General features: G+C 40.3%; 6 protein-coding genes across 11 annotated transcripts in view; 5 read left to right on the forward strand and 1 right to left on the reverse strand.

Annotated features, from left to right (window-relative positions):
* LOC117569031 (heparan sulfate 2-O-sulfotransferase pipe) overlaps window positions 1-10,736 on the forward strand; it is a 41,862-nt gene extending 31,126 nt beyond the window's left edge. Inside the window, exons 4-6 of one of the 5 annotated variants that reach the window (XM_052005336.1) lie at window positions 3,312-3,871; window positions 4,172-4,326; window positions 4,390-4,870. In XM_052005336.1, the coding sequence (XP_051861296.1) occupies window positions 3,312-3,871; window positions 4,172-4,326; window positions 4,390-4,616 (942 nt within the window). In that variant the 3' untranslated portion in view covers window positions 4,617-4,870. Of the gene's footprint in view, window positions 1-6; window positions 790-2,109; window positions 2,725-3,311; window positions 3,872-4,171; window positions 4,327-4,389; window positions 4,871-6,210; window positions 6,771-7,274; window positions 7,430-7,487; window positions 7,824-9,292; window positions 9,853-9,914; window positions 10,070-10,192 lie in introns of those variants that run through there. The other 4 variants (XM_034250029.2, XM_034250025.2, XM_052005337.1 and 1 more) reach the window with 4 other exon arrangements.
* Window positions 878-1,655, forward strand: LOC117569034 (heparan sulfate 2-O-sulfotransferase pipe-like). Its single transcript, XM_034250031.2, has 2 exons — window positions 878-1,014; window positions 1,077-1,655. Exons 1-2 carry the CDS (start codon window positions 882-884, stop codon window positions 1,310-1,312), a joined length of 369 nt encoding a protein of 122 aa, XP_034105922.1. The 5' UTR covers window positions 878-881; the 3' UTR covers window positions 1,313-1,655.
* On the forward strand, window positions 2,675-3,305 carry LOC127565674 (heparan sulfate 2-O-sulfotransferase pipe-like). The gene is made up of 2 exons (XM_052005343.1): window positions 2,675-2,881; window positions 2,953-3,305. Exons 1-2 carry the CDS (start codon window positions 2,698-2,700, stop codon window positions 3,147-3,149), a joined length of 381 nt encoding a protein of 126 aa, XP_051861303.1. The 5' UTR covers window positions 2,675-2,697; the 3' UTR covers window positions 3,150-3,305.
* LOC127565675 (heparan sulfate 2-O-sulfotransferase pipe-like) lies at window positions 5,512-6,198 on the forward strand. Its single transcript, XM_052005346.1, has 2 exons — window positions 5,512-5,701; window positions 5,777-6,198. Exons 1-2 carry the CDS (start codon window positions 5,530-5,532, stop codon window positions 5,965-5,967), a joined length of 363 nt encoding a protein of 120 aa, XP_051861306.1. The 5' UTR covers window positions 5,512-5,529; the 3' UTR covers window positions 5,968-6,198.
* On the forward strand, window positions 8,250-9,278 carry LOC127565676 (heparan sulfate 2-O-sulfotransferase pipe-like). The gene is made up of 2 exons (XM_052005348.1): window positions 8,250-8,741; window positions 8,809-9,278. The coding sequence occupies exons 1-2, from the start codon at window positions 8,615-8,617 to the stop codon at window positions 8,970-8,972; spliced, it is 291 nt and encodes a 96-aa protein (XP_051861308.1). The 5' UTR covers window positions 8,250-8,614; the 3' UTR covers window positions 8,973-9,278.
* Window positions 10,737-11,110: 374 nt separating the features above from the next.
* On the reverse strand, window positions 11,111-13,490 carry LOC117569033 (deoxynucleoside triphosphate triphosphohydrolase SAMHD1 homolog). 2 transcript variants are annotated; one of them, XM_034250030.2, is made up of 5 exons: window positions 13,192-13,490; window positions 12,404-12,570; window positions 12,173-12,344; window positions 11,414-12,117; window positions 11,111-11,352 (listed from the first exon to the last, which is right to left on the reverse strand). In XM_034250030.2, the coding sequence occupies exons 1-5, from the start codon at window positions 13,327-13,329 to the stop codon at window positions 11,286-11,288; spliced, it is 1,248 nt and encodes a 415-aa protein (XP_034105921.1). In that variant the 5' UTR covers window positions 13,330-13,490; the 3' UTR covers window positions 11,111-11,285. The 2 variants fall into 2 exon arrangements, with proteins under 2 accessions (XP_034105921.1, XP_051861298.1); XM_052005338.1 differs by lacking the exon at window positions 13,192-13,490 and adding an exon at window positions 12,699-12,716.
* Between the last annotated feature and the right edge of the window lie 1,422 nt (window positions 13,491-14,912).

Here is a 14,912-nt window from a genome sequence, read left to right on the forward strand (position 1 = left end):
AAATAGCGCGGCCACAATGTGCACGCACCTCGACACACCGTGGATCTATCAGAACTCGACGATAAACACCATCAGACGCCCCATCAGCCACACAATCATCTGCACAAGGCACCGCACGATCGACAGCTTGCAATGCCCGAGAATAGACATGATCCGGCTGATGATGACTTGGACTACGAAGACGACGACGATGATGATGATGATGAGGAGGTGCATAACATTAATCTGGCAGCCGATATGCTCAATAATACCAAAAAGGCCGAAGTTGATTTTGTCTTCTTCAATCGTGTACCCAAAGTGGGCAGTCAATCGTTGATGGAGCTGATGCGTCGCCTGGGCAAGATTAATGGGTTTCAACATGCTCGCAATCCGGGCAGCACTAAGGAGACCATCATGATGACCAAGGATGGGCAACAGGAGCTCGTTGCCGAACTGTTGACACGCCAAAAGCCACACATTTATAGTCAGCATGTTGCCTACATCAATTTTACGCGTTTCCATTTGCCACGTCCGATTTACATTAATCTGGTGCGCGATCCCATCGAACGCATCATCAGTTGGCATTATTATGTGCGTGCAAGATGGTATTATAATGACATGAAAGCAAAACTGGGTGAGAATTCGATTGCTATGCCATCGGATGAGTTTCTCAATCTCGACTTGGACACGTGTGTGAGGAACCATGATCCTTACTGCACTTTCACGCAGATGGAGATCAAGAATCCGGTGGGTGATCATCGCAGGCAAACCTTGTTCTTCTGCGGCATGAACAAGAAGCTGTGCATGTAAGTAGGCACCAAAGTAGGCAATGTACCATAAACATATATCTAGTTACTCAAACTGCATCATTGGACTTTAGGCCCTTCAACTCGGAGAAGGCCATGCAGAAGGCTAAGCACACGGTGGAGTCGGAGTACGCTGTGGTGGGCACCTGGGAAGACACGAATATCACTCTCACCGTACTCGAACACTATATACCTCGTTATTTCGCCAATGCCAAGGTGGCATATTATTGTAAGCAATTATTTCTTCGAAAAAATGAGTTGTGGGTATAATTCTCTCTGTCGACTTTGCAGTGGGCAAGGAAGGTCTCTCGAAAATCAATCGCAATAATGTCACTCGCACTGTCAGCGAGGAGACCCGTCAGATTCTTCGCAAGAATCTGACAAATGAGATCGAGTTCTATGAATTCTGCAAACAACGGTTATATCTCCAATATGCTGCTTTGGGGAATGGAAAACGCTTTGGCGAGGACGATTATCTTCTGGTGCCGGAGCAGCACGGTGGAAATCAAATTGATGACGGGTATTAGTTCAACAATATATGAATAAATATCTTAGAAATACTTAAGCGATTATGAACTCTTTCTGCTACACGTTGCCGTATTTTTCGTTTTGGTGTTAATTTATGTAGCTTCCTTCTTAAAGTTGGCCGTTGAGTTTATTTATCTGCAATATTGAGCAATATTCTGTTCTTTTCCATGGATATAATCTATGAAATGTGGTGCAAAACTTCCCTTTCATCTTCCAATCTTCAAGAAATTTATTAATTTTAGGTGCGCCGTGAAGATGTCTAAACTAATTGATTTGTTGGAAAATAATCTAAAGAAAACAAAATACAAATGTTCCTCTACAATATTAATTATATTTGCTTAACAATGTGAACTGAGTCATTAAATTTTTAGTGCCATGATCTACATATATTTCCTAGTATGTGGAAATTTTGTTTGTTAAAAAATATATAAATATTTGTAGTGATCATTGAATTATTATACTCGGAATTAGGTCTATTTACAAAGTTTTGAAAGATCAATTTAACTGTTATTCTCAGTTTATCAAAGGAGTTTGAAGCTAAAAGTTGAGTCGATTTTTCTTCCTATACTTTTTTATATACTTTGGTAAAAATCAATAAAATTAACTTAAAGAGTTTTCTAACTAAAAGCACCTACGTATTGCTTTTAGAAATTCCTTGAAGACTTGCCTTCCATTCTTCTTGCACTAACTCGTCTACTGCTCGAATGGGTTTAGATTCTGTTTCTCTCTTTCTGTTCTCTCTAACACTCGCTTAACATGGCAGTGAAACCTTCGTACTTTTGTCTCTTGTTTTAAGTTGGCTGGACTGACAGCAGCACAATTGAACAATACACCCAAGGCAGAAAGAGAATATGTATTATTCAATCGCATAGAGAAGGTTGGCAGTCAATCGATGACACAACTTTTGGGCCAATTGGGTAGACTGCACGGCTTCCAGACCTATCGCAATGAGATACCACCCGTAAAAAAACCATTAAAGACCTTTGAGGAGGAGGCCGAAGAGGCTGCCGATCTCATGGATCTATCAGATCCCGGTGCCTATGTGGAGCATACAAACTGGATCAATTTCACGGCACATGATTTGCCCAAACCGATTTATATAAATCTGGTGCGACATCCCATACAGAAGGTGATGAGTGCCTATTACTATCAACGCCATCCGGTGATCTATGCCAATTCGTTGTTGCGTAATCCTAACAAACCCAAACAGGATAAGGAATATTTCGATACGAGTTTCAATGATTGCGTGCGACAAAGAGCAAGTCCCGATTGCATCTTCGATCCGCACTCCAAGTATAATAGTGATTGGCGACGCTTCGCCTTGCGTTTGTGTGGCAATCAGCCAGTTTGTCTGTAGGTAATGCTCAGCTGTTCGCTTCGATCGATGCCTCTAACTATCGTTGTTTCCTGCAGGAATTTGAATTCAGAGTTTGCCACACAGATAGCCAAGGAGCATGTGGAAAGGGAATATGCCGTCGTTGGCAGCTGGGAAGATACGAATATTACGTTGGCCGTGCTTGAAGCATATATACCACGATTCTTTGCCAAGGCCACAGAACTCTACTACTGTAGGTGCCTCACTTAAAAATCCACTTGATTATCTATTCTTAATCGTACGTATTTTTTCCTGGGGGTTCAGCTAAGCAGGACGAGTTTATGAAGAATGCAACGCCGCATGATAAGCATCTGGACGAGGATGTGGAGACATATATGAAGCAACATTTTGCCTATGAAATTGAATTGTACAACTTTTGTAAGCAGCGCCTCTATAAGCAGTATATAGCCATCAGAAAGACTGAATTCGAACAAGAATCTGTAGCCAATAATCAGACCTAAATACAGAATATTATTTTCATGTACATATACAAATTTGCAAGCAACGTGTGTGTGTGTCTTTCTTTTCTACTTTCGCTACTAATCTCAAGTTGGGTATATGGTTAAGCATCAATCAGTGCAGTGCTATCAACGGCTCCCCCTCCCCTCGCATTCCATTCACAGATCCTTCAACTCAATGCCAATGCCCTGAATAACACAAAAAACGCCGAGATCGATGTTCTCTTCTACAATCGTGTACCCAAAACGGGTAGCATACAATTCATTGAACTGATGAAGCAACTTGGCAAAGTGCATGACTATGATGTCGAGAAGGATCCACAAAACGGTGGCATAATTCCCTTACTGGAGACTGCCGGCGAGAACGACCTGATCGACAATATTGTCGGCTTAGAGGATGGCACCGTCTTTGCCAGTCACGTCAACTATTTGAACTTTACCAAATACGAGCAACCTCGTCCCATCTATGTGAATATGGTGCGTGATCCTGTCGAGCGTGTGATCAGTTGGTATTATTATATACGTGCTCCGTGGGTGTTTGTACCAGGACGTCGTCGCTCCAATCGCGAAATGCCCAATCCAGCGTGGGTCAACACAGAGTTCGATCAGTGTGTGCTGAATGGTGAAAAGGTTTGCTCCTACATTGAGGGATCGCTGCTGGAGCGTGTGGGCGATCATCGTAGGCAAACGCTCTTCTTCTGTGGTCACAACGAGTTCAAGTGCACGTGAGTGAGATTTGAAGCTCTGGTTTGAGTTACAGTACATTCGCTTAACTGTCTTCGATATTTGTATGCATTATTTTTTCGTTGAACAGTTTGATTTGAAGTTTCCCGTAGGAGACGTTCATCAAGGTGTACTTGAATTCACTTAGCTGCCATGATATTTAAATGCGTCAATAAGAAATGTGCATTTGAATGATGTTAGGTTTAATCTCAGCAAATTACTCAAGGCAGTTAAGCGATTTACTGTATTCTCTCTCTTAATTGTTTGATTCCCTCCCAACACTTCCCCCTCTACCCTTGCAGACCCTTCAACTCCCGCTTGCCCTTGCAGCTGGCCAAGCAGAATGTGGAGCGCGAATACGCTGTAGTTGGCACTTGGGAGCATACCAATGAAACCCTTGCTGTGCTTGAGGCCTATATACCGCGTTACTTTGCGGATGCCTCTAGAATGTATTACTGTAAGTGCTGCAGTAACTGCACTTCTCTTTGTGAATTCTTCTCTCATTGATGTGGTTTTTCAGCTGGTCTCCATATGGAAAAATCGAATGATAACCCCATGAAACCGCACATTAGGCAGGAGATCATTGACATGGTGCGTCGTAATTTTACACGCGAAATCGAATTCTATCAATTTTGTCGACAGCGGCTGCATAAACAATATCTGGCATTAAAACTGAACGATCTTATGCGCATGGATGATAGTTTAGTCAATTTAAAGCAAGCCAATGAACTTGCCATTAGAGATTAGGTAGCTTAAGTAGTGAAAGTTAATAAAAGAAATATGCAATTTATTTAATTGAAAAATCAAGCTGACTTTGTAAGTGCTTTTAATTTTGCCTATCAGCAAATTTTAGGAATGATTATTGATTTCCTTTTCATGGAATTTAATCGCTGTCTTGCTTTTAACTTGACCTAAACGCAGTCAAGTACTTGCTATTGCCTATCAATATCTTATGCGATCTCTGCCCACTAACTTGTCTTCCAACCCGAGACTAACACAAAACCGAACAAAAGGGGAATATTATAGTGAATCCAAATTTAATTCCTGCGACAAAATCCAGCTGCATCGGCTGAGTGCAGAGCGTTTGAATAACACTCGTAATGCCGAGATAGAAGTTCTCTTCTTCAATCGCGCTGCCAAGGTGGGCAGTGAGGCATTGCTGGAACTCTTCAATGCACTGGAGGTGTACAACGAAGATCTGGAATTGGAGCGCAGTGGATTGCATGAGAATTCCCAGCGACAAATGACGAAACCAGAGCGTCGAGAAGCCGCTGAACTTGTGGCTGGATTAGATGATGGTACTGTGTATATAAGGCACATTAATTGGATCGATTTCGATGAGTTCGATTTGCCAAAACCCATTTACATCAATATGGTTCGAGATCCCGTGGAGCGTGTGATCAGTTGGTTTTATTATGCGCGCAGTTCCTACAAAAATGCCATCGAGTATCGCAAGTCGCCGAATAAGAAGATTAAGCCCGCATCGTGGTACAAAAAGAACTTTAACGATTGTGTGCGCAGTGGAGATCCCGAGTGTCAGTATGTGCCACACACTGTGAAGGATGCTGTGCCCAATTTCAAGAGGCAATCGCTCTTCTACTGTGGCCATCACGACGATTGTATGTAAGTAGCGGATTGGATCTAATCTGAGGAACATCTAATGATGAAAACTTGCAGTCCTTTCAATTCACCAGCTGCCATACAAATGGCCAAGGAGCATGTGGAACGGGATTATGCTGTAGTTGGCAGCTGGGAAGATACAAACATCACGTTGAGCGTCTTTGAGCGTTATATTCCACGTTTCTTCCGCGGTGCTAAACTTATGTATGAGAGTAGGTTCAATATTTCTCTTCAATTTGTTGAATACGTTTTAGTATATACTCGTCTTTCCCCTTGACTATGATTAGTGCACAATAACAAGATCACGAATCGGAACAAGAACAAACGCAAGCCCTTCATTGAGCCTGAGGTCAAGGAGATGATTAGGAAAAACTTTACCCATGAGTATGAGTTTTATCACTTCTGCAAGCAGCGTCTGTACAAACAGTATTTGGCCCTCAATCTGCATGAGCTGGACAAGCATGGATTGTTAAAGTAGTAGACCTAACATACATACGTATATAGTAGTAGATAAACTTAATACATACTTGAATGCATTAAAAGAATTTTCAAACTTTTTGTTAGTAGAATGATTAAACAAACAAAAAAACTACTCGTCCACTCCACATATATATTTTTGTGTGTCAATTTTGTGTCTAATCCTTTATGTGGGTCAAGTGCTCCTAATCCTACCCTACTCCTTACCAATCCTCCTTCCTACCTCCTTCCCAACAAAAAACAGTTGCATACTCTGACGCCGTATAAGCTGAACAACACTGCAAAAGCTGAAATGGATCGCATTTTCTTCACACGCTGCGCTAAAGTTGGCAGCGAATCTTTGATACAATTCATGGAGTACCTACAGCATGTCAACGATTTTGACGTCGATCACACGGGATTGAAACAGCCAGCGAAACGTCAACTTTTGCCCAGAGGTCAAGCCAGAAAGGCGCGATATATTTATGACCAACCAGCGGGCACAGCTTACATCGAGCACACCTCATGGATTGACTTCAATCACTTTAATATGCCTAAACCAATCTACATCAATCTCGTACGCGATCCCGTCGAGCGTGTGATCAGCTGGTATTATTACGTTCGCAACTCCTATCGAAATGCAATCTTCTATCGCAAGAATCCCACGGCAGAGATTCAACCAGCCGCCTGGTTCAAGAAGAACTACAACGACTGCGTTCGCAGTGGCGATCCCGAGTGCCAATATATTCCCATGACTGTCAAGGATGTTGTGGGTAACTTTAAGCGACAGACGCTCTTCTTCTGTGGCCACCATGAGGATTGTCTGTGAGTAATGCAGCTTGGATCACCCATTAACGCTCCACTTCGTAGTCCAGCATTAGATCAGCTCTGAACTATGGTAACTTTTTAACACTTTTAAAATAGTAAAATTTCTAATTATTTCCTTGACTTTTAACGAAGTGACAGTTGGGATAGATTTTAAAGTATAATTCTCTAACATTTTAAAATATTCTGCGTTTTTTATGAATAGATCAAATCCAAGTACATTCAAAGTAAAGATGTTTTCATGTTGTTATATAAATGTAGCTTTAAAGTTTACAATTTTAAAAGTACAATATTTAAATGAAAGTTTACAACAACAATTGACAAAATAATTGAATAAAGATCGGATTCATCATATTTAGAGATAATCTTATAAATGTTCCACAGAGCTATGATTAGAGTTTATTGCTGATTTACGATGTTTAAGGCTAAACCGAAGAATAATGAGCGTTAATGGGTTTAATTAGTTGGAAGATCATTTTTAAAGGCTTTGCAAATGCTTTGCAGACCATTCGACTCTCCTTTGGCCGTACAAATAGCTAAGCGTAGGGTGGAAGAGGAATACGCAGTTGTGGGAACTTGGGAAGAAACGAATATTACCTTGACAGTGTTGGAACATTATATACCGCGTTATTTCGCACGTGCGACAACGATTTATCCAAGTAAGAAATTCTTCTAGAGTGTTGAAAAATACACGACTTCAACTTTACAATTTTGCAGTTTTTGCGGAGAAACTTAAGAATCGGAATCGCAACAATCGCAAACCAAAAGTCGATGAAGATGTCAAAGCGATGGTACGAAGGAATTTCACCAATGAATACGAGTTTTATCATTTCTGCAAACAGCGTCTATATAAACAATATATTGCACTCAAGCGATCGCAATTGGAACAAGTGTATTTATCGTAAGATGTAGAACTCTTTTGAGTCAGAACTGTTGCTATTACAGCACTATCTCATTGTATCCAAAGTTAGAGAATAAACATTATAACAAACTATTTTGAAGAGTATTTTTGTTTAGAGAGTGGCAAAAGAAAGAGAAACTTTAGCACACTCATCGAATGTGAATAATTTCACAACTCATACAGATTCCCTCATTATTTGTGTCTCATTCTGTGCTCAATCTCAATTCTCTGTGTGTTTCATCGTTATCAATTCCCTCCACTTAGCCCAACTCCAAACCCCAATCCTTCTCAGCTACCCAAAATTAGGACACTGTTTTTGAACAACACTCGCTTTTCCCGACCGCATTTCGTGTTCTTCAATCGGCCAACTCGCGTGGGCACCGATCACTTGATACCCTTACTGCGCCTGCTCTCGATTCACAATGACATCAATGTAGTGCTCAATGGTCCTGTGCAGAGCATATCTCGCATGCGAACAAAGAAGGAGCAGAAAATCGAAGTGAATTGGGTGAGTAAATTGCAGAAGGACACTGTATATTGCCCATGGCAATTGGATCAACTTTGCCGAATTCCGTAAACGTAAACCCATCTACATCTCGCTGGTACGCGATCCTCTGGATAGGATAGTTCACAACTATTATGACCAACGCACTCTCAAGAAGTTAGTTCTTAGTCGCAGCATTTACGCAGGATTTCCGCAAAAGACTAACGATTGGTACAAGCAGACCTTCAGTGAATGCGTTCGCAGTGGAAGTCCCGAGTGCCGATATATTCAATATGCAATTATGGATCCTGTGAATGATTTTAGGAGACAATCTTTGTTCTTTTGTGGAAATCACGAAGATTGTTTGTGAGTAGCATTTCATATTGAAGCTCTTGCTTAGTTACAAGTGCCAACATTCCGTCACTCCGCAGACCCTTTAATACTCCTCGAGCTGTGCAAATGGCCAAGTACCATGTAGAGACGGAATACGCCATTGTTGGCACCTGGGACCAACCGAATATAACTCTGACCGTGCTGGAGAAATACTTACCACGATATTTCAATCATGCTCGCAAACTATACAATTGTAGGTTTCCCTTATTTTATTATTTATTTGCCAGCAGGTCATACATTGAAAATATCCTCTTTTGCAGTACACAAAGAAAGTTTCCCTAGGCTTCATCGTCATGCAGTGGATGCGGATGTTAAAGCCTTGGTAATGCGTAATTTAACCCATGAGTATGATTTTTATAATTTCTGCAAGCGGCATCTATATAAGCAATATCTGGCCCTACAGTTGGAGAGTAATCTCAGATAAGCTTCGTTGAACTTTGCTTTATACCAAATAATAATTGAAAAATAAAAATTGTATTATAATTTAACTTTGTCTACTTATTTTCCCAACAAATATCGGTAACTTGCAAGAAAATTCGCCGTGCTTGTTTACGGTTTGTCCTTTGCATTTTTTACCCTTGCTCTTAAAAAGAGCTTTCTTAGTTTTGGCAATAGATCTCAAAGTAAATATCAAACACCAAGGAACTTGAGGTAACTATACAGTATGCTCTACTTATGATTGACACTGAATACTTTATGTGGCATTGACTCGTCAATTAATAAAATTGTTTCGTGCTCCCTTAGATGTCCTCGCTGAATGTCCGTGATCTGAACAATACGCGGAAGGCACAAATGGAGCTGGTCTTCTTCAATCGTGTGCCCAAAGTGGGCAGTCAAACATTTATGGAGCTGCTGCGTCGCCTCTCGGAGCGCAACAATTTTCAGTTTCATCGCGATGCCGTCCAAAAGGTGGAGACCATTCGCCTGGCCGAGGATCAACAGCAGGAGATGGCCGAGGTGATCAGTGAGCTACCCGAACCCTCGGTCTTTATTAAGCATGTGTGCTTTACCAACTTTACCAAGTTCAATTTGCCAACACCCATTTATTTGAATGTGGTGCGTGATCCCGTCGAGCGTGTCATCAGTTGGTTCTATTATGTGCGCGCTCCTTGGTATTTTGTGGAACGTAAGGCCGCATTTCCAGATCTCCCACTGCCTCATCCGGCTTGGCTCAAAAAGGACTTTGAAACGTGTGTCCTTAGCGGGGATCAAGAGTGCACCTACACTCAAGGTGTTACTGTCGAAGGCATTGGCGATCATCGTCGCCAAAGCTTGTTCTTCTGCGGTCATGATTACGAGTGCACGTGAGTTGATTTAGTTTTTAAATGACGAAACAATTTTGATTAATGTCTCTTCTTTTTTGCAGTCCCTTTAATACTGTGGGCGCATTAGAGCGGGCCAAGTTTGCTGTGGAGCAACAGTATGCGGTGGTTGGAGTATTGGAAGACTTTAATACGACGCTCTCCGTGCTGGAGAAATATGTTCCTCGCTTCTTCGAGGGTGTGCGAGATATCTATGCAAGTAAGTTAATAATACATTTCATTATTTTAAATAATAAAATAAAATAGATTCGAGAAGAATATTATTTGTGTTAAAGCATAATCTAACTACTATGATATCTCCCATTCTTTTTATGCCTCACAGATAGCGCCGAGTACTTGACCAAGATAAACAAGAACAATTTTAAGCCGCCAGTCAGCGAGCACGTGAAGAACATTGTGCGTCGCAACTTTACGAACGAGATTGAATTCTATCAGTTCTGCCGCCAGCGACTGCATAAACAATATTTGGCCGCCCATTTGCCTCAAAAGATTATTACAGCGCATCAAGGGGGCTTCGGGGGCAATTAGCTTCCCGATTCCCAGATGTATTGTGGTATTGTAAAGATATACTCGATCCTGTAGTCAATTAAGTAATGTGCGCTACCCTCCATTCAATCCACATATCGTAGAGTCTAGTTGTTTTCATTGTGTATATTTCAAATTGGTTATAAAACATATATTCATATTCTTATCAAATACATAAATATATTTATATTGTTTAGTTAGTGTTAATGAACAAAATGCATTCGAATTGTGATGTCTTCAAGTGAACTGTTGAAATTTGTTGTTTTTAATACCTAGTTGTAATTAGAGTTAAGACTTTTAAGCTCTCAAAACTGTAAAAAGAAAATAAATGATATTCTAAGATCTACAAATCTATTTTAAATATTTGTATTTTTGGAATTTCACAAATTCATAAGTGACTACAATATATTATAAATCATTTTGGGACACCTACAGATACATTCGAAGTCAGCATTTTGAAGACTGTCAAAACAAACAAAATTGATATATCAATTCTTTTAAATTGTCTGTCTAGTCGTATTTTACATTATTTGACCATTAGCCAAAAGTTGAGGTAGTTCAATCGTAATCTTAATGAAAACTCTCTTTTTTATTGTGTATTTAACGAAATATAAGAGGAAGAAATGAAACATTTTATTGAGTACTAGCCTCATACATTGTGTAAATTAAAAGATAACCGTGAAAATCCAACTTAAAGTGAAACCAGAAAACAAAATAACAAATTCAAAAACATATTTTGCTTAACAGCGATTAAAACAAAATTAATGGTGGTTACAATATCAATGCTTATACAAGGTAGAGAATCATCTGGCAGTGGTTTCTAATGGCAGTTAAAAAGTTATACAAATTATAAACTTGACATGGTATAAATCAGCTTCAACGACAAATAGCTACTGCAATTTGTAACAAGCTCTAATAGGAGTGGATGTCATTTGCCGAATGATGCTGCGCTTCTTGCTGTAATAAATTTAATTCAATTTAAAATTGAATGGGGCAATATATCAAAAAGTCAACTCACGTTTTGTCGCCGTATAGTGCATAGAACTCATCGGGTTTCATGTCAACACCAGGTCCAGGTTTTTCACTTTTTACGCATATACAATCATCATCATCATCATGGTCGCAGCTTTGCGTTTTATGCCAACGCTCTGGTGCACTTAGATAAATAGCTTGAGGATCACTGGCTATCTGCTGCAAGACTTCGTTATCATGGAAACTATCCCATCCACTGCTGCCACCCCTGATCTCCAACAGCTTCTTCTGATTTCGGTGAACAATCTTCTTCAGGAGGACGTCAAAAGCAAGACTCTTGGGCAACCTATAGGCAGCCACATGTAGACCCCAGCGAGCCTCAAACAGCTTATATATAAGATGATAGTCCTCATAGCGATACTCAATGCGTTGACCATCTGATGAAATGCGAGCATTCTGGAATATCTCATCGAACTGCATTTGCTCCTCGGTAAGAATTTGTAGTCGGAGATTGTCACGTCGCAGATAATCCCATTTGTCTACGTCGAGACCACAGCGACTGTTGTGCACAATGTCAAATATATAGCCATGACCCATCATTGGAAAACTAAGCCTCTCACTTTCGCCCACTATTAACGCCTTAATCAACTGCAGTCCGCGTCCATTATTATCGTTACGCAAGGCAAGCAGTTCCTTGCTTTTTACTTCCTTAAACATTATATCTACACACATTAATCCATTGTGTTCATGCTGTAAATATAATCTTCTCAATTACAGAATATCTTTCAAGTACTGACTTACTCACATCGAAACTGCCGCCGCAAACTGATTCCCAGTTATGAGAAAATGGACCATGTCCTATATCGTGGAGGAGCGCTGCAATCTCAACCGCATGACGACACCACACTGGTAAATCCAGTTCGTAATTAGAATTGCGTCTCAAAGCATTAAGTTGAACTTGAGCGCTCTTGTAAGTGCTGTAATTGGAATCGACTTGAATTTTTCGAACTCTATAAAGCGAGATAACAGAACTCACCCAATGCAATGCTCATATCGCGTATGGTCACCATTCGGTCTTTCGGCTAAGCTGAGCAAACCCAACTGCTTTATGGACTTTAGGCGCTGGAACAGCTTATGATTCACTAACTCTTCAATGAAACTGGGCAGTTCGATGACTCCGTGAACTTCATCTTCAATAAGCATCTAAAAATGCGGGTTAAAATATAATTAATTTTTTAACAGCTTAACATTTGACGTTATTAATAACTTGCTGAATATATATCATGCAATAAACTCAATGTATATTTTAAATGGCAAATTTTGGATATCACTTCTTAAATTTTATTGTATTCTTGGTTTTCCGAATCAGGAGTTTCCAAGGCGAGCGACGAAACGTAACTGAAGTTCAACTCACGATCCACTTAAGTGGCTGACTCTCCAACAAGCGGATGCATTGATATCATACACAATTTTTTTATTTCATGGCTTTTTTTTATACGCCGCTATTTTGGTACATTTGATATATGAAGGTATAACGCTAAAGATTATTTGATCAGCGATTGGTAATAAATTGATTACGCTCTGAATCACCAGTCGTCATCCTATCATAAAAATTGGACGTTACCATTTAACAATTGTCTACAAATGTCTTGAGTCACAATATACCCCAAATGCAGCACAAATAAACTGCAGGGAATAAACAGCTGCTGTGACAGCTGATGGGGACGCACATTGCACTTACTAGTTGCTATAGCAACGAGGCCTTGGCTTCGATTTCTAATAGCAAACTTTGCGCCCCTCAAGGCAAATTGAAATTTCACTTACATTGTGAGTTGCTGCCACATTACTGATGCGTTGCTTTTCACGTAGTTTAAGCTGTTGGTGTTGCTGTTGAATTGTAAGCGTCGACAACTCAGAATCTTGTCCAACGCCATTTCTCGCACATATTAAACTGCTTAGCATTTTGAATTTCTTTCGCTGATGAAGACAACGTGTCAGAAGAGAGCTACGACAACTGCGTAGTCGAGGAAACGTCTTGACCGATTAGTTTATCACTTAATTTTTAAAGTTTATAACATTTGTAAACAACTGATTGTCGTTAAGCAATTATTTTACGACCAACTGAACAGCTGATTGCCTGACAACCAGTTCAGCGTTGCCATACATGCCCACAACCAGGGCTACAGAAAAACAACTTACTTCATGCTGTATCAAAAGCTGCAAAAACTTATTGCCACAAATATTAAATTGAATTAAATAAATTGGTTTTATTAATAATAATAGTATATTCGACATTAGTATTTTTAATAGTAATACGTATGCATTATAAAACATGTCAGCCTAAAAGCATGCTAAGCTTATTTTAGATGAATTAGTGAAAGTTGGCAACTCTTCTATAAATTCATACATGTAACGTACAATTTACACTTTGAATATTGTGTCGGGAGCAGCAGACAGCGCATGTTAATGCAATGCTGTGACAGCGTCTGCCAGCAGCGCTGCATCTGCCGGCAGCGCTGTATGCTCTCTGTTAGCGATCGCTTGCAGTTCGATCGGCTAATTGTTTGTTACTCTTGTTTGACTCTTCAATTGTAAATTGCTTGTATCGTGTCGGTGGCGAAGCTTGAAAGTGTTCAAGTCACAGCCAAATAATCAAAAGTGGTGGTTACATATACGACATATGTACCATATAATAAACAATTAATTTGAACTTTGCGTGTTTTATTTATTAACAATAGACGTGCAAATAAAGCTACTAAAAAAGCTTAGTAGTGCAACATTTGGAGGCCCCGGCGAGATATAACATATACTCTCGCTAAGTGTTGTGAATGCAATTGATTTGCATGGATAATTATTGAAGTGATTAATAAACTATAACAATCAGTGAAACATTAAACATTTAAAGTGCAAAGTGCTCGAGAGTGCGAAGAAATATATATATGTATGTACATATGCATATATATTTAACAAGCGGTGCATTTCTGTTCTTGCATTCTCCGTTGTTTGCGCATGTTCGCCGTTGCTCCGTGGCTTGCGCACCTTCTCCGCTCTCCGTCGCTTGTCTATGCTCTCCGCTACTCCGCTGTCGCAGCTGCGTACATTGCCCTTGCTGCTCTCTCTTATGCTCTCGGTTTGTGTGATCTAAATCAGCTAATCAACTGATTAACTTTAAACAGCTGCTGTGCGTAAGCAACTCGCGCGCGTTTGTGATTGCGGTTTTGACGCGTTTTCCGTGGTGCGCTTCACTTTAAGCTACTGCTGTGCTTAAGCAACTAGCGCGCGGTTGTGATCGCGAGTTTGACGCGTTTTCTCTGGCTTTGAACTGCTGCTGTGCTTAAGCAAACCGCGCGCGTTTGTAATCGCGGTTTGACGCGTTTTTCTTGCTGCGCTGCACAGTAAGTTTGCCATACAAAGTGAGCAATTGCCAGTTAGCAAAAGTGCGATCAACTGCTAACAATGGAAAACTCGATGAACGAGCAAGCGACTACTGTCGAAAATCGCGCGCGGTTTTTCAAGCGGAAGGTTTTATCGCTTTATGATAGCCT

Source organism: Drosophila albomicans, chromosome 3 (genome assembly GCF_009650485.2).
Source record: "Drosophila albomicans strain 15112-1751.03 chromosome 3, ASM965048v2, whole genome shotgun sequence".
NCBI lineage: Eukaryota > Metazoa > Arthropoda > Insecta > Diptera > Drosophilidae > Drosophila > Drosophila albomicans.